Source organism: Elgaria multicarinata, chromosome 1 (assembly GCF_023053635.1).
Source record: "Elgaria multicarinata webbii isolate HBS135686 ecotype San Diego chromosome 1, rElgMul1.1.pri, whole genome shotgun sequence".
Taxonomy (NCBI): Eukaryota; Metazoa; Chordata; class Lepidosauria; order Squamata; family Anguidae; genus Elgaria; species Elgaria multicarinata.
In genome coordinates, this window is record NC_086171.1 from 47721430 (window position 1) to 47748807 (window position 27378).

General features: G+C 42.7%; 1 protein-coding gene across 1 annotated transcript in view; it reads left to right on the plus strand.

The window, feature by feature from the left end:
* Window positions 1–27378, plus strand: part of PLXDC2 (plexin domain containing 2) — a 283339-nt gene that overhangs the window by 114458 nt on the left and 141503 nt on the right. The window contains exon 2 of the mRNA XM_063127724.1: window positions 9657–9868. Coding sequence (XP_062983794.1) covers window positions 9657–9868 — 212 coding nt within the window. The remainder of the gene's footprint in view (window positions 1–9656; window positions 9869–27378) is intronic.

Here is a 27378-nt window from a genome sequence, read left to right on the forward strand (position 1 = left end):
GTAACGTCGAGGCGCGACTTCTGCAATGCGCTCTACATAGGGCTACCTTTGTGCCTAGTCCAGAAACTTCAACTAGTTCAAAATATGGCAGCCAGGCTGGTCACCGGTACACCTAGGGGTGACCACATTACACCAGTTTTAAAATCTCTTCACTGGCTGCCAATTAGTTTCCAGGCAAAGTATAAAGTGTTGGTTATCACCTTTAAAGCCCTACATGGTTTGGGTCCAAGCTACCTGCAGGATCGCCTTCTCCTGTACAATCCACCCCGCACACTCAGGACCTTTGGGAAGGGTTTACTCCAGCCAACAAAAACAAGGCTGACAACTATTACCCAGACGACCTTTTCCTCTGCTGCTCCCAGATTATGAAATGACCTGCCGGGAGAGATTCGTCAACGTAACAGTCTTCCGGTTTTAAGAAAGCTATAAAGACTGATCTCTTCCAACAGGCCTACCCAGTTGAATTTTAAGATGCTTTTTAATAATGTGCTGCTTTTAATAATGTATTAGTTTTAAATGTTTTAATTATATGTATTTTATGGCATTTGCATTTATGTTGTATCCTGCCTCGATCCGGAGGGAGAGGCGGGTGGCAAATAAATTTATTATTATTATTATTATTATTATTATTATTATTATTATTATTATTTATAACTGTGGGATAATTAAATTATTATTATTATTATTATTATTATTATTATTATTTATTTATTTATTTATTTATATAGCACCATCAGTGTACATGGTGCTGTACAGAGTAAAGCAGTAAATAGCAAGACCCTGCAGCATAGGCTTACAATTCTGAGAAACAAGCAAAGGGTAGTATCAAGTGCTGCCTGCATGCTAGCAGGACCTACCTTTAACTCAGCAGAAAGCAAGTAGAAACAAGTGGAAGCACTTGTTTCCAGAAAGGGACATGACATCCCATTCTGTAAATGAGCATTCTATTTGTTTCTAGGGTTGCTTTTGGAAGTGCTAGTTCCTGTTGCTGGTGTTTGGTCGCACAGGCACAATGGAATGGGTGGCGGCACAGCAGCAGTATTTGGTTAATTTGGTACGTAATATATTTTTTTGAACCATTTGTGTGTGTGTGTGCGCGCGCGCACTCAGGTCAGTGCAGATGTAACACCAAGCCCTGGTTTGTTGCTATGACTTATACCCAACTATGTTGGTCTGCCAGTGGAATGAGCACAGCTGGCGGGACCAATTCCCTTTCCTTCCTCAGGCTCCTGCACACCTTGTTCATGCACTGGTTATTTCTTGGTTGGACTACTGCAACCTTCTTCTCTCTGGCCTTCCTTCTTCTCACATCAGTCCATTGGTTTCTGTCCACCACTCTGCCGCTAAGATCATCTTCCTGGCTCGCCGCTCTGACCATGTTACTCCACTTCTGAAATCTCTTCATTGGCTTCCAATTCACTTCAGAATCCAATATAAACTTCTGTCGACCTTCAAAGCTTTTCACGGTCTAGCTCCTTCCTATCTCTCCTCTCTCATCTCACACTATTGCCCCGCTCGTCCTCTTCGCTCCTCTGATGCCATGTTTCTCGCCCGCCCAAGGGTCTCAACTTCCCTTGCTCGGCTTCGTCCATTTTCCTCTGCTGCCCCTTACGCCTGGAACGCTATTCCAGAACATCTGAGATCCACAAGTTCAATCGCAGCTTTTAAAGCTCAGCTAAAAACTTTTCTTTTTCCTAAAGCTTTTAAAACTTGATGTTGTTTGGACTTTACACTGTTAGTTTTACCCTACCCTGTGCCTGTTTACCCTACCCAGTGCCTATTTGCATTCTCTTCCCCTCCTTATTGCTTTACTATGATTTTATTAGATTGTAAGCCTATGCGGCAGGGTCTTGCGATTTACTGTTTTACTCTGTACAGCACCATGTACATTGATGGTGCTATATAAATAAATAATAATAATAATACCTCGTAAATCTACTCCAGAGGGTTGAGGGACCCTCCAGAGCATATTTGGGGTGTGTGGGAGGTGCAGGGAGGGAAGAAAGGAGGGGAAGTCCCATTGCACAAGCCGATGTCTGCTTCTGTTACGTTGAAGGAACCCACTGTGAATGAGTTGCACACTCCCTCCTCCGCTCAGGCACTCTGATTTCCTCTCACACACTTCCGATTTAATAGCAAACTACAGTTACACATTACATCCAAATGGCAATTGATGGTTTCTATAAACCATAGCTTTGTATTCAGATATGCATAGTTTCCCACTAAATCAGAAGTGAGTGGGGAAATTGTAGAGAGATCAGTCAGAAGAGTGATAGGGAGAAGGCGGTGTGTGTGCACAGGGCTAGTCCATGAATTGGCCTGAAGTCTGGATCAACTTGTACACTTCATTTACCTTATTTTGTTTACATGTTAACGATTCTTAGCAATACACCCTTGAGTATTTCTCTTTCCCAAAGAACAGATTATTTTTAATTGCCACACAAAAATTCCTCAAGAACTCTTAAGTTGTCTGCCTTATTTGGGGTTTCTTTTTGCTAAGAGCAGTTTCTTTTATTCGAGAACAAACTTTGTAAAGTTAAAAAGTGTAACTGTGCAGTCCCTTGGAGTTATATAGTTACCTTATGGACATTGCTTGTTTTATTACTGTCCTTTAATGTGTATTGTGTCTCCAAGCACCACTTACAAAGGGCAGCCCATTTAAAAGCAAGAGTAGCTGCCCAACAGTGAATGGATGGTTTATGCTTCTAGGAATTAAGCAAACTGTCTCTAGATACTCTCTTCTTAAGAACTAAATGGTTCATATTTGTGTTTTTATTTTTCTTATATACATTATAAGAAAATGTCCCCTACTGGACATTCCCTTATGCTATCAAAATCTCACACAAAGACCATTGCTTTACACTGGCTTTCAATATACTATACTCTGGGGGCCTAGCCTTTTTGGACCTGTGGGCACCTTTAGGAATTTGAAAAACTGATGTGGACGCCACCACAAAATGGCTCCCATGGAGGATGTGACTAGCCCCATAATGTAGGATGACCATATGAAAAGGAGGACAGGGCTCCTGTATCTTTAACAGTTGTATTGAAAAGGGAAGTTCAGCAGGTGTCATTTGTATATATGAAGAACCTAGTGAAATTTCCTCTACATCACCACAGTTAAAGCTGCAGGTGCCCTGCCCTCTTTTAAATCTTATCACTCTAGTATAGCTCCTGCAGCTTTAACTGTGGTGATGAAGAGGCAATTTTACCAGGTTCTCCATATATACAAATGACACCTGTTGAAATTCCCTTTTCTATGCAACTGTTAAAGATACAGGAGCCCTGTCCTCCTTTTCATATGGTCACCCTACATAATGGCTTCTGTGGGAGGCTGGCTGGTCAAATAAGGTGTGCATGGGAGGCTAGAGGCTAGGAGGGAGGGGAAATAGCAAGAGGGGGTAGAGGGGAGAGAAAGAGCAAGGGAGAAACAGTGGGGTAAAGAGTAGGGGGAGAAATAGTGAGGCTAGAGGCTGGGAGTGCAGAGGAACAGCAAGATAAAGAGGTGAGTGGCAGAGAAAGAGCAAGGCTATGGGCTAGGAAGAAAGAAGAAGTCTAGGGACAGGGTAGGGATTAAAATAGTGAGGAAAGGGATTGGGTGGAGAGCAATAGCAAGGCTCCAGGCTGGGAATGGAGAGACAGACAAAGATTGCAAAGGCGAAAGGGCCTGTGTCAATGGAAGCTTGAGTGGGGCCATGAAGCAACTCTTTCATTCTCTTCCTGCCTGCTGAACAGCTAATCAGCACCAGGTTCAGGAACAGGAAAGAGAACCCGGCGTCCTAATGTTTTTCAAGTTTTAATTAAAAATAAAATGTTGAAGGTGCTGGAGTGGGCAGCTTTGCGGGATGGCGAAATTGCTGCCCCCGTATGGAGCACTCCAAAACAGCTCAATGCCCAACCCCGCTACTTGCGGGGAGGAAGGGAGAAGGCGGGACACACCAGCTGCGGTCTTCGGGATGGTCCCAGGACCGTGGTGAAAATCGGGATAACTGTGGAAGCAGTTATCAAAGGGAAATGGAGGGGTCATCTCTGCCTGCCCCCAGGATCCCCTGTGTGTCATCTGGACACACAGGAATGACCCAGGGAGGACCCTAGTGTAGACATGCCCTTGATCAGTTTTGTATGTCCATATGTATTGCTCTTCCCACTGTACCCAGCGTTCTGTACTCCTTTAGGAATAATGGATTGGGTCCAGGCTTAGTCATACTTACAATAAACCCACTGAAATCAATGGGTCATACTCATAAGTATGACTAAGCCTGGATCTAACCCTACACTTTTTCCACATGTATATCCCAACTGGATGAGTTTACGATGGCTTTGGCATACAGAGCTCTGGAAAACAAATTAAGAATCTGTTTTCGATTGAATCTAGTAAAATGGAATGGGCTTCTTTTCCTTTGACATTTGAGTGTGTTTTCTCCTTTTTCTTTTTATAGGAAGCAACTTGGCCCACATGCCACTGAGGAAGAATAAGACCTAGCTGGCAGCTATTACCTTTCTTTAATAGAAGTTTCTTTCCTCCCCCCCCCCCCCCACCGCTAAAGTATTCTTTTTTGAACCTGTCTGGGCTGAGTGAATGATAATACACACATTCCTGCTGTAGTGTTTCTCATTGATTGCACTGACTGGAGAGGGCTGGATTGATCAACAGCAGCAGCCACAAGTGGCCCTGAACGCATCCAACAAACCATTCATTAATTCCGACTGATCTCAGAGTAGTAAGAGCTTCTCAAGAGTGCCCCTTCCCCCTCTTCCCCTCTCGCCGCCTTTCTCAGAGGAAGAGCTGCAATCTCAGATCTAAATTCAACCTAAGCGGGGGATAAGATTGCCAGCCTAATCACTTTTGCTCCAAATTTTATGCAGACCTCAAGGACAACTGGGATAATCATTAGAGCAAAACGCAGGCTTAATTATGTGTTCATTATAAACTCCCGTGCTGCTAATCTCGCTTCTTCCAAAACTCAGGGCTATGAAATCTTTGCCGTAGAAAGCTTCACGCCATGTTTCCTCCTGTGCGGCAGGCAGTGAAGGAATTTATAAACAAGCAATGCATTTGGCGTTGTGGTTCTAAAGCCTAGGCTTGAAGGGTTGTTGTAGCGCTCCCTCGGTCCACATAACTTGCTAGACAAGTTACTACTAATCTGTGCGTGTTCTCTTATGATTGAATTATTTGTTGGATGCCCTTACAATATCTGGCTGTATCCCAGTTGAACTGAATGACATTGCTGTGCTAATTGAGTGCAAACTCTGAGATCTTTGCTGATAACAGTCAAGTCCTTTGTAAAAGTCCCTGCAAGTCTAAGGTCTTTCTATCAGCAGAGGTCATTAGTTCCATTCTCATTGAAGAAAGAGAGCAAGTTAATAGTGGGGAAAATCTAGGATGTGCAAAATCTATCCCTTTATTACCATTGCCGTTTCCCTCTTCCCACAGACTTGCACTGTCAGGATTCTTGCACACAAAAGCAGATACACTGCTTCTACAGCGTGGATCTGAATAATTTTGCCCATAATTTGTGTATTATTAACTGCAACGGGCTTATCTGTGCATTGTGCTCCCCATGTCAAACCGCAAACAGTTGAATGCAACTGGGAATCATTGTTGTGAATTGCATGGCTCTGTTGGGTTTGTAGTGCATTATCTCGTACATCCATTTGCTGTATTTTTGTAAATCCACCAGTTATAGTCGCAAATCAGCTGCCCGTTCAGGACACGTACCTGCAACAGCTCATGTGTCAGTTTTGTAGCAGGTGTGGTCATTTATGTCATCCTCATAGAAATGGTACCTTTTCTTGCACAGGAATTGTTCTGAAAAGATTTTTCACTGCCAACTCTGAGTTGGATCATTTCATTTCTTACATTTCTATACCAGCCAACAGCTGAAGCTCTCGATCCAAAAATATATGTTACAAAACATTGCAAAATATTGCAGTGTGATTCTATAGCTGTTCCATCCCATCCCCAGGATTTTCCCCATCTTCCTCCCCTGTCAGTCAGCCAGCATTCTGTGGTCACTGACTTCTCTCTTTGGGCCCTTTTTTCCCGAAATACATGTTGTATTTCTGTCTAGCTTGGTTCCCCCAAGCCTGCTGACACCTTCCTCTTGTGCATGGGTGGTGCCATTTCAGCTACATAAGCGACAGCACTTGCAGCTTGAACATTGGAAATAGAGAAAACGCCTGTGTGTTTCACATGAACAAGCATGCAAGCGTGCTCTTATTTCTTTGCCATACCACATGATATAGTACAAACTTAAAGGGGAAGCTCCAGGAGCATTACCTTGTTGAAAATGATAATAGCTATAACTAGATCCTTGCAAAAGTAGATCCATAAATCTAAGACTATATTTTTCTCTCAGTCCAATTGTGTCCATTAAGGATTCCATGGGGACATTAGGACTGTGATGGTATTTGAACATGAACTTGAGGCCAGAAGCAGTGTGGGCTCAGTTTCATAAAGAGGTTTACGAGGAGCTAGGGGGGAAAGTGGGAGGGACCTTTTTTGGTTATTTCTGTTCTAGAATCATGTCCTGTCTAGCCCTTACTAGAAGGGTAAGACATGGTCAAGTCCAATGAAGCAGAATGGCAAGGCATGTCAGGACCTTGGACAGATCACTTTGGCAGGTATGGGCTTGATCTTACTCAAGGAGAGGTTGTTTCAACAACATGCAAAGGCCTTCTGAGGTTTATGAAGGGTGGCAGGTCTGAATTGCTGTTACCTCTGCCATGCCCACCCCACCCCTGAAGAGCGGTCTACTTTTTAAAGGGCCACTGTCTGATTCTTGGCTTCTGGCTCCTACAGTGTAGAGGCAGCAAAGACTGCATCAGAGGAGTGCTCTCTGAGTCCAAGGACTCTGGTAAAGCCATGGTCCCAGAGCAGCAGATGATGGGTTTGTAAATGAAGCCCCTTTTGCCACCTGAGTCTTCCTTTGAGCCAGAGAAGGGATCAAAGTTTATTTTTTTTAAAAAAAAAAAAATAGTCATCTGAGTCCTGGACTTAATATTCATTTGATCTCTATATGATAGAAATGTAACGAAGAAATAAAATAATGTTAGGTAATGTAAGTAAAAATCTATTTTCAAATATATGTCTTTGCAAACTCCATGCCTCCAAATCACATTCTTCTCCCAATGTGAACTTGTCATACAGACAGGCCACTAGAACAAAGACACATATAAGTGATTTAATCAAGGTTATCATTCTCTGACTTTTAATTAATCTGCTGCTGCCTATTTTAGCCTTGCTGAGTATTGGTGTGAGGGACAGGCAGCACAGCGAGCCCTATTATGAATATATTCATGAAACTGACCTCCCAAAGGTCCTCTGTACTCAAATTAGGTGCTATGAGTTAGTCCTAGGAATAGTTATATTGGGAGAAGATTTCTGTTAGCAGATGAATATCAGCTGTAGCAGCAGAATGGCATCATGGGTTAGTGTTTGACGTTTGGTAACTTCAGAATAAAGTTATGGAGTTGGATCTAGATTTAGGCACATGTTAGCAAAAGTAGTTTTCCTTGCTTTGTACAATAATCCCCTGTAAATGCTCTATAAGGGTTGGGGAACCCTGCTGAATTGAGCAGTTGCACTTACCTTAATGGAGTCCAGTCAACAGGAGGCAGATCCATTGTGCATGTTTGTAAGCAAGATGGCAAGGTTAGACTTGATAGAAACTTTTGCTGCCTGAAAGTTTAAAATGAAAGATTGAGGCCTTGACCTAAAAGATGGTACTTTTTTCTTATTGGTTGTTCAGACATAAAGATAGTAAGAACCTTGTGTAACAAAACTCTGCAGACTGTTATCTAAGGAAGAATAAAGATTTTTGCTATCATTTATAGGTCCACAATTGTGGCCCCGTGTTAAAGGTTATTTAGGTAATTCACATTGACAATTATAACCAGAAATCAGGGACAGTAGATTCTATGGCTTATACTCAGAGAGTGGCTTGACAGATTGATCTAAAACTTGGCAGCGTACAAAAGGTCCATTGGAGGATGAACTGTGCCAGTTTTGAAATAGAAGGGCAGTGAATTGACTTATTTATAGGAGTTTAATGAGTGACCTCCCGCAGTTTGGCAGGTATTGTCTGCTTTCATTTTCATAGATTTTACTGTGCTAAACTGTATTGGTTGATTTCTCAATTTCTACAGGATCTTTTGCGAAAGTGTTTGTTGTGTTAGGTCAGGGGGGAAGGTCTAGTGCATGCTGCTGTTCCTCATAGTAGCATAACATGTTTGTATAGGCTTTATCAATAATGTGATATTCCTACCCACCCACCCCCAATTTATCCTGTGGCAGTTCATAAGCTCTGTCCCTGGGCATGCTCAGAGTAATTCTCCTGGAGGAATGGGGGGTAGAATGGGAGTGAGTGTTGCCTGGTTACCAGGGAGGGAGGGGAGCAGGGAGTTATGTCTGTGAAGGTTAGGCAGTTGGAAGACAGTGTGTTTTTTTAGGGTAAAAACTAGAGCTGCAGCATTAATTCTATTCTAAACTTATTATTATTATTATTATTATTATTATTATTATTATTATTATTATTATTAGTTATCTAAGTTAGTGACCATCATCACAGTTTATTCATTCATTTATTCATTTATTGCATTTATATACCGCTCCACAGCTGAAGCTCTCTGGGCGGTTTACAAAGCTTAAAAACAGTGAGCATTAAAAACAAATATACAAAAATTTAAAACCAACAAAAGCATAAAAACAACAAGTTTTTCTTTAACCGTATCCTTGCACGTATCGATAGCAAACTGCTTTTGAAACTGGATAGTTTCAAAAGCGATTTGTGAGATGGCATAGAATATAGTGTTCAAAGAGTTTTATTTTTATTTTTGAAAAATATCCACTGGGTGGATGCAAGACTAAATAAAGTATCTTATTGAATCCCTGCCATGATTTCAAGGACGTTTTTATTTCCATATCAATTCTTTGCAATGGTTAAAATAATTTATCCATCAGTCACCAGCCATCCCCCACTCCATAGAGCATGTGTAGCCTGGTTGTGACTAAGGTACGTGTGACAATAGCAGATCTGCTTTCTCCAGGAAGCTATTGGCTTTCAGTCTTGCATGATTCTATTGTAGATAGTCCAGAATGCACAAGAGAAAGAGAATTTGTGTGATGTATGTAATGTGATATTTTGTGTGTGCATTACTCAGACATATAGAAAAAATATATGGCAGCAATCACAATATTTATTGGTATAATAAAATGAGAGGGCCATGTACACTTTTCAGTGAGTGTGGATCTGGATGTAACCAAAATGGCACAATCCATATACAAGAAGGAGCTATCAACAGATTTGTGGGAATGCCAAATATTGCAGAAGTACACAGTAACGTTCAGCGGGAAAGACTCTAAGTGGGGGCAACCCCACCCAAGATGGCTCACTGAAACCTGGGCATGCTTAGTAGCCACAGAATGAGGACTGACTATGGAAAGAAGGGAATGAAAAACTTATGAGGGATGGAAAATGGAGTACCCTGGAAAAGGGTATGACTTCCTGGAACCCTAAACAACAGCCCTACAGGCTACCACATATTGTTGCAGCACCCACTTCTAAATAATAAATAACACACACAAAAAGTGTTGATGGATGACTCTTTCACCTCAGTTAAACACTCTTTAACTTTCTTATCTCTTCGTCAAACAGGTGCATTTTATGAAATGGTCCAGAGCTTCCCTCGAGTGGAGGAGAACGTGCGAGTGGATTCCTACAGATACAGCCACAGATGGAAACGGCACTCAGAGTCTCTCAAGTCAGTTGACACCAACAGAGCCAGTGTGGGGCAGGACTCCTCAGAACCTGGAGGCTTCACGGACCTGCTGCTTGACGATACGCATGACAACACTACACAGATTGAGGTAGAGGGCTGTTCTGTTCATTGTGTTGACTTCGGGTGGCTGCACTGTGAAATGGGATATGAAATCCTGTCCCCGTTGGTGCATATTTTTTTTAAGCCAAGCAATTCATTCGGGAGATATGGCCTATACTGATATGAAATGTCTGGGCCCAGAAATCATCCACAGCGGCTCTACTTTCTGGCCTGCAGTAGTTGTAGTTCTTAGTTATTTATTACAATTATTTATACCCCACCTTTCAGGATCCAAATCCATCCAAGGCAGCTTGCAATTAACATAAAGATACATGAATAAAATCTCAATAAGCAATATTAAAATTTAATGATCCATAAGGATTTGCAACTCCATAGGGCAGTTGCTGGTGAAAGAGGAGAGCTTGGAGCAGGCCAAGGAGTGGTCTTTGTCTCCCTCCCTCTCTCTCTCTCCTGGAATCCTTCCCACGGGGCGGTTGGTGAGACTATTCCTGTGGGGAAGGGAAAAGTTTAGCTGGAGCAGGATCTGAGGTTAAGAACCATCAGATTGATGGACACCAAAGAAAGCGCCTTTTCAGTGGCTGACTTCCACATAGATGCCTTGTCAGTTTGGGCTTTTAAGCAGATTTTTAAAATGTGGTTTATTCCCCTCATCCTTTTATTGGTGGTTTTCTGCTGGCTTGATATCTTAGATGTTGTTGTAGTTGTTAATATACTGGTTTGTTTTTATGTTTTGATGGTTTGCTGCATGGTAATTATTGTATTATTTGTTGTAGTAAGCAAGCTTGTGAGGGTTATTCTCTAACAGGCAGGATATAAATACATTAACCAAATAATAGATTTGTCCTCGTATAATTGATTCATGGTTAAGGCAGCCAATAGTCCAAGGTATATATTTATTTTTAGCACAATTCTATACATATTTACCCAGAAGTAAGTTTCACTGTGTTCTGAGGGGCTTATTCCCAAGTAAGTGGGAATAGTAATTTACATTTATATTTATTTTATGTACAAAATTTATATACTGTTCCACATCTAGACAGATTCTGGAGCAGCGAACAATAAGAGATATAAGATAAGAAAAAACCTCCATGTTAAAAATTATTATCATTATTTTTAAAAGAAATGGAATTCCAATAAAGCCATGGCCTGTCAGTTAAGGAAGGCTTCCTGAAATAAAGATATTTTCAGGAGGCGCTGGAAATAGCACAATGTTGGTGCCTGCCTGGCCTCTAGAGAGAGGGAATTCCTCTGGAGGTCTCCACACTGAAGACTCTTCTCTAGGTGGACTCCAGTTGGGTCATAAGTCTTTGCACAACCACCAGAAACCATAATAAATATGTAGGCGGCTTTCTGAGCCAAAGCAGCAGACAGCAAATGAAAAGTTATAAAAAGTTAAGCAGCAGAAAAGCAAAAAGAAAAGTGCAGTCAAACCCAGACCAAACAGCATCATAGTTGGGACTGGGGAGTGAGGACAAATAATCCAAGACTAAAGATCTATCAGAATAAGATTTTTTTACCAGAATCTGAAAGGCTGGCATGGAAGGGGCTTGCTGGATCTCCTGAGGAAGGGAGTTCCAGGGTCTGTGTGGCACAACTGAGAAGGCCTTCTCTTTTGTACTCACCGGCTGTTCTCCAGACTGTGCTGGGAGAGCACAGAGCTCTCCCCAACAGCCCCAGTTAGCAGGCAGAATCATGAGGGAGCAAGTGGGCCTTTAGAATCATAGAATTACAGAATAGTAGAGTTGGAAAGGGCTATAAGGCCATCGAGTCCAGCCCCCATGAAGCTTTAAAGACCTCAGCCTCAAATCAAGGCTTTAAAGATATCAATGAGCATTTTGAATTGGGCTCAGAAACAAACTGAGAGCCAGGGCAGGTCAACTAACATCGGAATGATGTGATACAAATAACAGGCCCCTTTCAGCCCTCCAGCAACAGCCACGGTTTCTGAACACCCTTCAAAGGTAGCCCCACAAAGAACATGTTGCAAGAACAAAGATATCACCAAGGACAATGCTTAATGCCCCAATACAAAGAATTTATGCAATGTAGGAAGCATGATGGCATGTGGCAGGTCCAGAGTCTCATGTTCACAGTCACCCAAATGTCTGTCCTTCAGCGCTGTTCTTATTAGCCATAAGGGTTTTTATCTGTCTCTTTGCCACAGAGTTATCAGCCTCCATCTCAGCCATCCTTCCCTGACTGTATTTAAGATGCACAAGCAGTTGCTAGGAGAGGTGAGATCTCATCCTTGACCCCTAAGGCACAATTAGATTTTTATAGATGGAAACAGGAACCAAAATACATACCAGCTCATCTCACCTGATCTGAATCACTGCAATTTCAAATGAGGAGTTTCAGCTGGCAGAGAGAGAGAGAGATTTACACTTTCAAATTACTATCTTCTGAGAACACTTGTGATGGGATTTGCCTACAAACTGAAATAATTCTCATGCATATATGTGGACCAGTTGCTCTGTCCATGTTAGTTGCATTAATGAATGCTGCTTGGGACCAATGAAATAGCCATTTGTTTTGGCTTCCATGGCAATCTTCTCTATAAGACAAATTTGCTCCCTGCCTTTCCTTTGATCTGGCTGCCCTGGAACATTAGTAATTAACAAATTGTCTATTTGAGAGGTCACCCTTTTACCCAATTTACAGATAGCTAACTGAGGATAACAAACAGTGCTAGATCCAGGTTTTTTGAGGCCCTTGGGCAAGACATCTTTAATGGGGGCCCTCTATCAGTGAATCTACCTTTTCACCAGTGGCTGCTCTTTCCTCATCTTTTCCTCATCATTGCTACAATCTGCATGCTTGCCAGGCAGAGAGCCAGTGAGCAAGCAAGCAAGGGCATCTGCTATTCCTCCTTCTCACCACCACCACCACTGTCTGGGCCAGATTTGGGTGAACAAGCAGGTTGCAATGGTGAAAAGGAAGGGGTCCTGTCAGTGGGCCCCCTGCTAGAACATGGGCCATCACTAGGAGCCCACCTTGCTGACCCTTGACACCAGCCCTGATAACAGACAGTCTCCAGTGTCTCAATTGAAATGAAGTTAAAATGCAGTTCCTCTGGGACTTAGAAAGTGACTGAAAGTTCTTTAAAGAAAACATGAATAATATTGGGAAGGAATGCATATTTTCCCATGATGGTGAAAACATCTCCCATTCCTCACCATCTTTTCCAAACAAACAAGTTTTCCCACTTCCATGGTGCCAACTTCCATAGCCTTTTGGATGAAGATACTAATTTGATATGTGCCTTTAGGTGATAGTTGATTAAATGTCGTGCTTGGCCTGATTGGTAAGGCAAAGGCTTTAATTGCATCTAGCTCCTTAATGCAGTAACTGTTATTTCACACAGTAGTTGCTTCTGCTTATTTGGAAGGAAATAATGTGGAAGGAAATAAGAGGTACGACTACAAACATGTATTTGTAGCTGAGCTTTCATGACACATCTGGAGTTAATGCAGTGTGTCTTGTTTCACTTTACCAAGCTTTTATTGTGAACCACTGAGAGATCTTATTATATTCAGAGTTATATCAGTGTCACAAATAAATAATAAAGAAAATTAAGTTTTCCGAACTCTATTAAAACCTGGATTGGCATAGTACGCTGCTGCTGTGCAGAAATGTGCTGACAATGTGGGCAGCGGAGAGCTTTCCTCTCCTTCAAGAGGGGCCATGGCTCATTGGTAAAACACATGCTTTGAATGCAGGGGGGTCCCAGGTTCAATCTCCATGTAGGACTGAAAAAACTCCTGGAGGGTTACTGCCAGTCGGGGTCAACTATATTTATTTTATTTATTTATTACATTTCTATACTGCCCAATAGCCGGAGCTCTCTGGGCGGTTTTCAACTATACTGGGCTAGATGGACCAATGGCCCGATTCAGTATCAGCAGACTCCTATGTTCCTATGTGTTTTCCCAAATCTGTTTCTGTCAGGGCTTTAACATGTCTGTGTTGGAGTTGGCATGCTGATCAGGTGACCATTCAAATATTGTCATAAGAGCAGAAGAGCTTTCCTGGATAAGACCAGTCTATGGCCTTAGCTGGACCAGGCGAAATCCCATGGCGAACCCTGGGATTGTGTCTGTGCATCCACATGACGCACAGGGGATCCCAGGAACGGGGAGGGATCATTCCTCCCTTGCCCCGGGATCTTGCCCTCCCCTTTGGGCCCGCTTTTTTGCGGTCTCGGCCTCATTGCCAAGTGTGTTTGTTTTCATACAACGATATTCTGTGCAAGAGCACATATTCAACGGAGTGGTCTGTGTCTGCACTCTTGCGCATGCTCATGAGTCATTAAAAACAACAACTCTGCCCCATGGGTAGGTGTGCTCTGTGAGTGGCGATCCTGGAAGCGGGAACAATTCGAAGCATCCCTTTTCACTAGCAAAAGGGCGGCAGATGTAGATTAGCCCAGAATCTCTAAGAGAAGGTCTTTGAACTTTGCTCTGGAACTTGTCCATTCTCCTCAAATCCAAAAAGGTGCCCTTGGCTGCTTTATTGCTTTTAGGAAGCCTGTGCCTCACCTCTCTTACAAACCATGGAGTATATAACTTGTTTGCAGTGATGGCTGGGGGTCTTCTTTTCTCACTTATGCCTTGCAGGCAGATCTAGGGAGAGGAGTGGTGATTTCTCATCATCTCTCCTGTTAGGCCATGCATGGTTTCATCTCCTCACGCATTGTTAACAGCTAAAAGCATTCCCCAAGGAATGGGCCAGTAAATTCTCTAATCCTCATTCCATTCTCCATCCACGGAGTAAAGTCCAAAATAAATAAAAGTTGGGTTGTTCTTCTAACGTATTTTAGGGAGAATGCAATCAAATAACACACCAGCCTTGTGAATAAATCCACAAAAGCTACAAGCCCACTTGCCCACACATGCTTACATTAAAAAATTGTGGCTCTACCTGAACACTAGAAGTCTGCCCACCCATGAAAAGTAATCTAATTTCAAGTATAAACTAATATAATTAATACATACATACACAGGGTGAAATTTGTTGTTTGGAAATTACAGTGTTAAACACCCACCCACCCACCAGACCATGTTTGCATTGTAGGCACTCTTCTATAGACAAAATGATTGATTGCTATTGCAGCTTCTGTTTTAAAAGAAGAAATAGAGGAGGGGAAACTCAGAATTTAATTTCTCTTGTTAGTAGAGAAGGACAAAACAGTCTATTTCTGGTCTGTGTATATTTCACATCTGTTCCTTATTATTATTATTATTATTTATTTATATAGCACCATCAATGTACATGGTGCTGTACAGAGTAAAACAGTAAATAGCAAGACTCTGCCGCATAGGCTTACAATCTAATAAAATCATAGTAAAACAATAAGGAGGGGAAGAGAATGCCAACAGGTACAGGGAAGGGTAAGCAGGCACAGGGTAGGGAAAAACTAACAGTAGAAAGTAACAGTAGAAGTCTGCACAACATCAAGTTTTAAAAGCTTTAGGAAAAAGAAAAGTTTTTAGTTGAGCTTTAAAAGCTGTGGTTGAACTTGTAGTTCTCAAATGTTCTGGAAGAGCGTTCCAGGCGTAAGGGGCAGCAGACGAAAATGGACGAAGCCGAGCAAGGGAAGTAGAGGCCCTTGGGCAGGCGAGAAACATGGCATCAGAGGAGCGAAGAGCACGAGCGGGGCAATAGTGTGAGATGAGAGAGGAGAGATAGGAAGGAGCTAGATCGTGAAAAGCTTTGAAGGTTAACAGGAGAAGTTTATATTGGATTCTGAAGTGAATTGGAAGCCAGTGAAGAGATTTCAGAAGCGGAGTAACATGGTCGGAGCGGCGTGCTAAGAAGATGATCTTTGCGGCAGAGTGGTGAACAGAAACCAACGGGCTGATGTGAGAAGAAGGAAGGCCAGAGAGAAGAAGGTTGCAGTAGTCCAACCGTGAAATAACCAGTGCATGAACAAGCGTCTTGGCAGAAGAGACAGACAAAAATGATCGAATCCTGGCAATATTATACAGGAAAAATCGACAAGATTTAGCTACTGCCTCAATATGAGGAATAAAGGAGAGCGAGGAGTCGAAGATAAAGCCAAGGCTACGAGCTTCCTTGACCGGAGTAAGCGTAACATCATTGACAGTAAGAGAGAATGAGAGATGAGGAGAAGGTTTAGGAGGAAAAACAAGCAATTCAGTCTTTGCCATGTTAAGCTTCAAGCGACGATGAAGCAGCCAAGCTGAGATATCTGAAAGACATGCCGAGATACGATCGTGAACATCAGGAGAAAGTTCCGGAGATGACAGATATAGTTGTGTATCATCGGCGTACAGATGATATTGGAGACCATGAGATTGAATAAGCTTGCCCAAGGGCAACATGTATAAGGAAAACAACAACGGGCCAAGCACCGAGCCTTGCGGAACCCCTACTGAAAGGGGAAAGGAGGAAGACGAGCTGCCATTAGTCAACACGCTGAAAGAGCGGCCCGCTAGATAGGAGGCAAACCAGTTATAGACAGAGCCACAAAATCCAAGGTCATGAAGGGAATCTAAGAGAAGATCATGATCAACCGTGTCAAAGGCTGCAGTTAGATCAAGGAGAATAAGAACGGAATAATGGCCTTTAGACTTGGCAGTAAGGAGATCATTGGTGATCTTAGTAAGGGCTGTTTCGGTGGAATGCAGAGGACGGAATCCAGATTGAAATGGATCCAAAGCAGAGTTACTAGAAAGAAAGTCAAGACAGCGAGAGTAGACCGCACGCTCCAGGATCTTTGAAACAAACGGCAACAAAGAGACAGGTCGGTAGTTAGACAGAGATAGCCTATCAAGAGTAGGTTTCTTGAGAATGGGAGAGACTGTAGCATGTTTAAAAGCAGAAGGAAATGAACCAGAGGACAGAGAAAGATTAATAATATGTAGCAAGGAAGGGAGGATAGCAGGAATAAGATTAATAAAGACGCGAGAAGGAATCGGATCACGAGAGCAAGTGGAAGGCTTCGAAGAGCGCAGTATTGTAGACAGTTCATCCGCAGAGACCGAAGGAAACGCAGAGAAATTTGCAGGAGGAGCTGACAGATGAGGAACAGGAACTGGAAGAGGAGCAGAGCTGGCCAGATCAGAGCGGATAGTTTGGATTTTAGCATTGAAAAAAGAGGCAAAGTTGTTAGCAGACAGAGAGGCGGGGAGAGATGGCGGATTAGGCTTCAGCAGAGAATTGAAGGACGCAAAGAGCCGCTGAGGATGCCTAGCATTTGACTGGATCAGCGTTGAGTAGTACTGCTGTTTGGCCAGTGAGATGGCAGAAGAGAAAGAGGAAAGTACAAATTTGTAATGGACAAAGTCTGCCCGGTCCCTGGTCTTACGCCAAAGGCGTTCAGCTGCCCGGGAACAAGAGCGAAGGTAGCGGAGGGAAGAGGTGAGCCACGGTTGGGGTTGAGAAGGGCGAACTATCCGAGTTGTAGATGGAGCAAGATTATCAAGAGTTGAAGATAAGGAGGAATTAAAGAAGGAGACAGCTGATTCCAAGGAGACAGCCGAACAGACAGAAGGAAGGGAGGAGGCTAGGGACTGGGAAAAAGCCTCGTAATTGATAGATTGCAAGTCACGACAAGAGCGAGAAGCGGGACGTGAAGGGGGAGGATTATGAGTAATATTGAAAGAAACTAGGTGATGATCTGACAGCGGAAAGTGATCAGTAGAAAAGTCCAACACAGAGCAATTCCGAGTGAGAACAAGATCCAGACAGTGTCCAAGGGAATGTGTGGGTGCATCAGACCAAAGCTTAAGATCATAAGAGGAAGATAATGAGCGAAATCGTAGAGCTGCAGCATCTTGTTCCTTCCTTTACCAATATTAATTTGCATTTTTTTAAAAAAAAATCCCTATAAAAATTAGCAATTTAATTTGTATTTAAAGTTACATTTAAAATGTATGTTCTTTGATATAGGCTTTTCTCATTGTAATGAATAATAATAATAATAATAATAATAATAATAATAATAATAACCCGCCTCTCCCTCTGGATCAAGGTGAGGAACAACATCAAATATAAAAATACTATAAAATATATAAAACTGATTAAAAACATATAAAACTAATACATTATTAAAATAACAGCTAGACATTTTAAAATTCATCTGGGTTGGCCTGCCAGAAGAGATCAGTCTTTATAGTTTTTTAAATTCAGAGATACTGTTAAGTTGGCGAATCTCTCCCGGCAGGCCATTCCACAGTCTGACAGCTTTTCCTCAGGAAAGCCTAATTATATACGTTGTTGTTGTTGTTATTTTGAGTCAAGAACTGAGCTGGGGTCATAGATGAAGTGGGAAAACCAGAGGATAGCTAAGTTTTAATCAGCACATTAGTTCTGAATGTGCAGATCAGGGCAGTTCATATTGGAATTCACAAAGACTGAATTCCCCAATCATATTGACTTGTTAGGGCGAAGTTCAAAATCTCCTGGAAGTAGTAATGGCTATGAGTAGAGTGGCTATGAGCAGATTTAGGCCTAATCTACACCTGCAGCCTTTTTGCAATGGAAGTGGGCTGCTTCTGAATTTTCCCCACTTCCATGATTGGTGCTCACAGGGCACGCACAACTGATGTTTACTGCAATGACAAAAGTGCCATTGCAGGATCACGTGTGCCCCGTTATGGCGGTTGCACATGTATATCGGTAGAGGGGGAGGTGCTAGGGAGATAGGTATGAGGCAGAGGTTGTTTTTTTTACTGACTCATGACGGATGCAACACATGGCGGGGATATGAACTCTGTCGAATATGTGCTCTTGCGCAGAGATATGTTTGTATTTTTTAAAAAACCCACACAAGCACACTCGGCAGTAAAACATGCTGATACCCATCCAAACTATGTGGCGAAAATGACAAACAGGTCCACTCTCGCACACCTCCGATACCTATGCACACACCCCTCACATCTGATTGGCTGTTCACTGAGCCCAGAACTTGCGGCAAACAGCAATGACCTCGCAAAGGGGACACACACTGCAAACGCTCTTTGGAATGGTAGCGGGAGAGACGGAAAAACTGTGGCAAAAGCAGTCAGGGCGAAGATAGGCAAACATTAACCTTTTCATATTTTCCTTCTGTGCACATACAGCGTCTCACTCCTCCAAGCGACTTGTTCGCACCATCAGGCTGAACAAATCAAAACTCATCTATCACAACTAGACAAGTGTTCGCCTCAATTACCTCATCAGAATCTGTTCCCAATGTGGAATCCAACCTGGAATGGATACAAGTGATTTTATCAGCAAAGTGTTTTGAAAATTCATCACAGTGTTTTTCCAGACCACCTGAAACAACTTCACTATACAACATTGTGCTGATGCAATGCATACAGAAAAGAACAACTTATTCACTGCCCTCAGTACCTGGAGTAGGCCCTAAAATGGGCTCTAGCCTGTGTTTGACTAGACTCATCCCAAATCTTTCTCCACCATTTCTTTAGTTACTTATGCAAGCATTTCCTTGTCCTGAGCGCCTCAGAAAACCAAGGACCCTGCACTTTGCTCATGAGTAGAGGGTACTTAGGAGTGGTTGTGTCAGCCACACAGGCCATCTCCCCATTCCGCAGATCAGCCAAGGCTTCAACAGGATCACCAACTCTAGAAGATGGAAAGTCCCCGTAATATTCAGGAATTCTTCTGGATCCATTGGTCTCTGGGGGCAAAATATTTTAATAGGTCTCCTACTGTTGAAGAAGTTAAGGACACAATTGCGAGAGGAAGGCGAAATAACGAGACAGACAACAAGATTGGAGTTAAATAGGGCCACATTTATTTATGGGGATTCAGTGAGGAAAGATGGAGGCCTAGGTGGGCATCCTATCTTGGCCAACGTCTTCGCCATAATTGGGATAGGGTGATCCATTCTTATCCTGACAGGTGACGTGTGTTCTTCGCCACCCATCAGGATTCCCTTTTTGGGGTAGGTAGGCCTTCCGATGTCACTCCCCCTCACGTTACAAAACTCTGAGTGAGTGAATAAGGTTGGCCTAAGAGGTAAACCTTATCCCGTCACCTGGTGCCACAGGACTCCCAGGTGAGGGGCTCAGGTGTTACCAATCACCTCAACGGTGCCTTATGAATGCTCACCAACCTTATTCTTGCTCCCGATGCCCGCATAACTGCCACGGAACCACTTGATTAGTTACCCCCCCCCAATGTGCAGCGCACCGCCTCCGTCAATCCTTGTCGCGGCTCCTCAAGAAACAGATCGTTGCCCATATCAGACAAGTGAATCCCGTCCTGTCTGTATAGCTCCCTCCGGGAGCTAACTCTTGTGGGGTGTTTAACACTAAAAAAACCCGTGCTTGATAAATGCCTGTAGATTTCATGATACACCCTGCGTCATGCGTTCTCCATCGCCCTGTGGTCAATTCCTGACCGCCAGTTAATTCTGGGCAAAATACATGACCACACAATTATCGAAGCTGCAAAAATGAAAGCGGAGCAGAGGGGCAAGGTGAAGCCTTAAATAATGCAGCTCGCCCCTCCCCACATCAGTGGCACCACCAGCCAGTGGGCCAATAATCAAGTGCCATGGTCCCGTTTGCCTCCCGCACAATTACCTCTCCACGCCCATGCAAGCAGGGCGTGGTGGTGAAGGCTTTTCTATCAGGATTCTCATCAGCTCTGAACTTGGAGGCTGATGGGGATCCTATGCAGAGCAGGAAGAGTACGGAGGCGACCTTCACCTCTGTATTTCCCCTGCTCTGCTTTTTAGCAATTTTGCCCAATTCTGCAGAGTGGGAGGGAAAGGGACTGTGGCTGCTGGAAGGTTCTTTGTAACTTGCTGCACCAGTCTCCTTCTCTCCCCGCCCACAGAACCGCCCCCTTTGCTTCCTCTCTAAGCTCACATTTGAGAGGGGGAGTAGGGAGCTCGGACTCCTGGGTTTGAAGTCCAGGGAATCTGAAGTATCCTATGCTCCCCCAAGACTCTGTTTAGATCCATAGGATTACTCCCCTTGAGTCTCAGTAAATCTAAACCCTATTAGACAGCGATCTGTCCATGACAATGGAGTTCTTCCAACCCACCTCCCCATAGATCACTTTCTGTAGAACAATATGGTGACTCTTCCAGATGATACCATGTTTTTTATAGGAAATAACTTGTAAAGAATACTCCGTTATCCTTCCTACACTCATAATCAAGTTCTTGTTGCAAATGTAAGTGTTAGGATTTTATTCAGACAGAGCATTTTCCTTGTAGAAGTTTACTGTTCAATAATTAAATGGTAGTGGAAATGGAATCTACTCCTGAGCATAATATGTTGCGGCTTTGAATAAAATTTCAACATAAATGGTTAGACCATTTGGTAATTGAAAGCAAAGACTTTTCCTGTTAGTCCTAGAGGACTGCTGAAACAACTTTGCCATTTTTTTCCTTAGAAAATTATTCTGTTATTGCTTAGGAGTCCCAGGTGCTGTGTTAAATTGTTTTCATTCAAGCTTTTCAACAGTTTATTCCAGAAAATTACCTTGCCATTAAATAGAGAATACAATTTATTCCATGCATAATCAAATCTTTTATGTTCAGGCAGTGAGAAGGCGGGATGGGGGGGGGGGAGGTGAAATGATTTTTGCCTCCTTACCATAGAGTTAAAAGAAGACAGAAAGACTTTTCAAAGCACATTGATTTTTTCAGATGTTAATCATAAGCAAATGTAAATCAAATTTCTTTCTGGCACACCCTTCATTTTCTTGTTTTCTTTAACAGTAGTTTTAATAAAGAAGGATCAGGAAGTACAATTTAACCATTTGCCCACCCCATTGATTTTGTTTTTAAAAATTGAGCTTTTGTTAAATGGAGCGGAAATCAGAATTCCTCTGTGACAATAATCAATTTACATTGTTTTTGCAGTCCAGTTGATTTTCTTGTACCCAATAATGTCGTCTGTTTCTAGGCAAGCACTGAACTAATACATCACTGTCTTATTTTCTTCTGGGCTTCACCCCTCCCCCCTTTGAATTTATTCATTAAGCTAGTATTGACAAATATGCTTGGTAGGAGGTCTGGTTTCGCTGGCCTAATTTTATTATAGGGCTAGGATTAATATGGCAGAAAGGCTTATGTTGACTCATTTGCAATAATTGTCACAAGTATTTTTATCATGAAAAATGATGAAGGAATTTTTGAGATTAACTAAGAAGTATTTGCACATGCCAGTAGCCTTTGCATGGAATCTGGATCATTCTAAAAAAAGACTGAGCCAGTAGACTAAGAATGCAACAAAAAACCCTCAGATGCTTTATCTTTTATATAAAAAACACCAACCCCACATGCACATACTCCATGCAGAACAACCTCTGATACACTTGATTCTGACAGCCTCTGATAGCCCCTTTCATACATTAGACAGGTGAAGGGGGGCCCACACAATGACTGGGGAATGAGGCCTACACCACTGCATCGTGGACATCTAACTTCTCATATATAGACTCCTACCCAGCAGATATGTGCACCAATGGATGGATATTCCTGGAGTGGAGCCAGTGACACAGCCCCAGTCATCACACTGAGTATCAGGATCAAGCCTGCTCTCCCTAGTGTGGGGGAAGGGGTTTCAAGAGGTCAATCAGACTCGAGGAGCAGCAGCAGCAGCAGCAGCAGCAACAGAAGAAGAAGAAGAAGAAGAAGAAGAAGAAGAAGAAGAAGAAGAAGAAGAAGAAGAAGAAGAAGAAGAAGAAGAAGAAGAAGAAGAAGAAGAAGAAGAAGAAGAAATGTACCAGTCAAGACAGGAGGCAGGGGAGGAGATCCTCCAAAACTCTTCAGGGATCAAGGACGAATCTTCCCAGGAGCTTATCAGAGAAAATGCCAATGACTCAGACCCCATCCTCCCCCAGTCCCTGGTAACTGAGCCTCTTTCAGAGGGGGAGGGGACTTTGGAGTTGGCAGATCCTAGAGCCCTTCACAGGGTCAACCAGGTGGAATTGAGACCAGGTGAGAGGTGGTCTGCTAGGTTAGCCACTCACCAAAGACTTCTCCAAAAAGCCCCTCCCTGAGCTAAAGTAGCTCTTGGACTGTGTGGGAAACACTCCCTTTTAGCTGAAAGAACAACTGGCTACCTTAGTTAGCCTAATTAAGCTTAGAGGAAAGCTCCTAGCATTCTCACTCCCTTCAGGTCTAAAGAGAGCCTTATATGGTGAATAAAGCTTTGTGGATTACATGGCAGACCTCTTTATTGTCTCATGTCATCAGGAGGGTTTAGAATGATGACATTGATTCCCTTTCATGCCCCTAACATGTGAAGGGGATTAAATCTGCAGGACAAATACATCCAAGGAAAAGTGGCACCTTCATTCAAATGACTAGTCCTCCAAAACATTCCACAGTCTAACAAAACTTTGCACTTAACTGAAGAACGTCCACCATGTGTAGACCTAATGAGCATTCTCTGTGGTGCTGAAAGTACTCCATTGGCTCTCAGTCTGTTTCTGAGTACAAATTCAAGACTGGACATATAGGTAGTGCTTCCCTGTTAAAGCTCTATACAGCCAGGGAATGAAGAACCTAAAACAGGTGAACCGGAGGTGGCCTTTCAGATGTTGTAAGACTGCAACTCCCATGTTCGCTCACCATTGACTATGCTGGCTAGGGCTGATGGAAGTTGGAGAGAAATTTCCATGTGGGTGAAGCATCTAGGACTAAGCCAGCAGCTGCAGGAACTTTTCCAGCCACCATCTCAGCCATGTTGGCTTTGACGGCTACATGTCATCTCCCCAATGGAAGAAGGCCTACATGCAACAAAACCAGTTCCCAGTGCCTGTTGGGGACCAAATTATATCAGCGGTGTGGCCACATTCTCTTTGATGTCACTTGACCTGCAGAGGGCTGGGGGGGGGGTTGTCATCTGACCCCCGCTCAATTTTAGTTGCCTACCCTTGCCCTAGTTCCCATGTTGCACTCTGGCCAGGATTGGGAAATGGCTGTGGACAATTCTTTGCATGATGTTTCACTCTAGATTTTAAACACTAAGGGAAAATCATGCTAGGATTACTTAACAGCAGATGAGGTAAAGATGGATGACTCTTTCCCATTTGCTGCAATTGGGAAACTGTTTCAACTGCAGCAAAAGGGCTCCCTATTCATATTAAAACAAACAGAGGAATCACATATGTCAGAAGTTGTTTATCCTGCTGCATCTAAAACAGAACTTTTAGGACAAGACCGCCTGGGGAGAGTCCAGATTCATCTAAATTGGGGAACCTTTTGGGATTGAATTCAGTAGGATGCAGCCGGGGTGTTCATTAACCAAAAATGGGTTTATATGGCTTCAGTTTCATAAAATAAAAATGCTTTTCTAAACTGGATTAATATTGCTATGACTGGTTTGCCTGGTAAATTACAAGCATCGTAATCTCTGGAGATCGCTGAGTTAAGTTTAGTGCTACTATCAGTGAATCATGCAGTCTCTTCAGGGAAGATAATAAACAAAGATGTGGCTAAAAGCTCAGTTTGAAGGGGTGAGAATGCCGAAAGTGGAGTCTGAAATATGTGCTTGTCATAGCTAAATGGAATTAGGTAAATGTTGTGAACAGCTTGAGAAGTTCCTCTTGTCAGCTAATGCAGTTCATGTGTAGTGTGGTGCAAGATAATGTAAACTCCAATTTTGGGATTTTTAAAAAATCTGGCATATAGTGCTGCTATTCTTGAACTATATATGAATTTATTTTGAAAGGTTCATGACCAACATCTTTCATTTACAAACAAATCCTTAACATTGCAATCAAAAAACTGGTATGCTGAAGACCACTACACAAATTACATTTTTACTCCCTATTTTATTTATTGCGTTTGTATCATCCCCTGGGTGCCCGAGTAAATGTCAACAACTGCTGGTCAGTGCTAACAACGAGGCTAAATTATGTCATTTGGTGATTCTTGAGATGTACCAGCACATGTCAGAAGGGACTGAATCACAAAGTTTATATTTGGCACTTACACCCACACCCTGGTAAATGTTATGATGGGAATAGGGACAGGATTTGACCATTTCCCAAGACTAATTGGTGAAATATTTTCGTTAAAGTCTTCATTCTCTGAAGTGTCCCACTGGCTTCTTGAAAGCTTGAGAATTATTAGTAGAAATGGGTGATTGCCCTCCTATGTGCACCAGAAGTAATTGCGGTGTTTGGAGTGTTTGATTTTGACACTAAAAAAAAACCCTCTGTGAAACAACCACCACTACCAGCTCCTTCTCCTTCTTCCCTTTCCCCTTCCCCTTCCTACCCCAATCATCTTGAGAAAGGAGGATCAGAAAAAGCAGGCATTCTCAAAGGTGTGCCATCTTTTCCTTCTGGGAATTAACTATTGAGAAAAGATGTTCTTCAGGTTATTTGTCTCCAAGAAGGCCCAGGAAGCCTCCTCCTTAGAAAGAGCTAAGAGCCCATCCCTACTATGGTTTGCTCTTCTCTCTGAACCACTTCAGTGATTTGCATGGGTTCATTCAGTAAAGGTGCCCTTGTTGCAGCTAAACAAATGTTCTGTAAGTGATGGCAGGGAGAACAATTGAAAATCAGTGGAATTACTCAGTGCTTCTTTTTAGCTGGATTCTGATCTGTGTCACACTTAAACAGCACTTTAGGCTAGGTTCTGCCATATGATGCCCCCCCAAATTTGTGTTTATTTATTTATATTATTTCTGTTCTGCATTTCTGAAACCAACCAGAGCAGTTTACAAAAAAATCAGAAAATAAAACAGCAATCAAATGAAAACATAGTAAAACGCTAAAAGCAACTTTTAAAAAACATAGTAATTTAAAAAACCAAGTTTAAAAAAATGTGTCTTGATCCCCTTCCTGAATGCAGAGAAAGTGGGAACCAGTTGCAACTCCAGAGGCAGCGTATTCCAGGGCTTGGGAATGACACAGGAGAAAGCCCTTTCCCACGTGCCCCAAAAGTGGACCTCTGCAGTTGTAATTCCAGCGTGTCCCATTCATAACGCTCAGCTGCATTGCAGAGTGAATTGAATATGCCACCCACCTCCCTTCTCCCAATTCTTTTCCCGCTCAACAATGGTATTCAAGTTTGGAATTGAGCTCAGTGGCATGCAGGGGGAGAGCATTTTTATTTTATTTTGAACAACTCCATTTTCCAAGCCCAATTTGCAGTTGAAGGAGGAGCACATTTGTTCATCACTACACACTATATTTTGCTCTGAGAAGAATCTTTAGCCTTTGAGCTAAATTCAGCAACATGACTCTATGTTTCAATGAACAAAACATAGCCACTGTGGCTTTGAAAACCTCAAATTAAACTTCATCCCCAAAGGTGAGACGCAGTTCTCCATCAGCAGCCACGTGTGGTCTTAGAATGAAGCAATTCACCATTTCCTCTGTGCGTCTTGATAAATCTGCGGTGTGCCGTGTTAACCGTTTGGGAAATTCTGCACATAAGGGAATTTGTCACGGCAAGGTCCCTTGTGCTGGGTCCTTGGTCAATGGAACGGACTTGCTGCTACTAGATTTCCTCACTGATTCTCATCCAGCTTCATAGATTAGTGACAGATTTCCACTTATCCAGGGTCACATGAGACATCTGGCTACTTGTTCCTTAAATCCATCAGGAGACCATCCACTTCTATTTGCTTGGCAGATACGTAGAAAAAACAGGGAAATGGTAGAGACATTCCACCTGTGATGTTTATACAGAGGCTATTACAGGACAACCCATCATGCATGAAATAATTTTCTGCCCATGAATTGTTGTCATATGCTCAGGTCAACGTTTTGACTTCCATATGTTTTTTCTAAGACTCCAAATCCTTCCCAGAATGCAGCAGGGAACTGGCCCTTATTTGTGTGGTATCAGGTTAAGAACCAAATCTCATTTATCAGAGGCTTCTTTTTGTCTTAGTATAGAAAGCAGTGCAGTATTTATCTTAATTAGGCTCAGGCTAGGAAGGCAGGATTAGCGCTGCCTTTCGCTTAAGAAGTGTCACAGGGCACTTTAATTACTGTCTATGCTTTTATGTCCAGTCTGCAAGATATCATTCAGTGCAGAGACTCAGAACGCCAGCCTTGTGCACTGGATTAGTACGTACTTATAAAAAGAACACAGCTCACAGCACAGCTTGCTCTTCACACACTTGTTTCGTTCTTTAGGGACCACCCCCATTTAACACTGGGGGAGGTTGAGGTTATGTAAGGACCAATTAAGCGCACTGCTTAAATTTTGGCCCAGATTATCCTTCCTCTGTATTCTGTCCATAATAAAGTAACTCTGTGTTGCTCCTGCCACAGGTTCCGATCACAGCCATCTACTTCATTGCAAACTCTCAGGAAAGTGATTTGATGGGGCACTGAACCATGGCCTGAACTGCTGGTAGAAAGCCCACTGCAGCTTCCCTCTTGACCTAGGTGAAAGGCCATCCATGTCTGAATACAGTACAATCAAGTACTTCCCCCTGCTATCACATGAATTCATGCAAAATTCATGCAGTCACATGAATTTTCCCTAATTGTTTCAATCACATGCAGTGGTACATTTTGAAGTGCAGCTGCTCATCATAACAGTCCTCTTAGCCACGCCCCCAAGAAGAGTCCAAA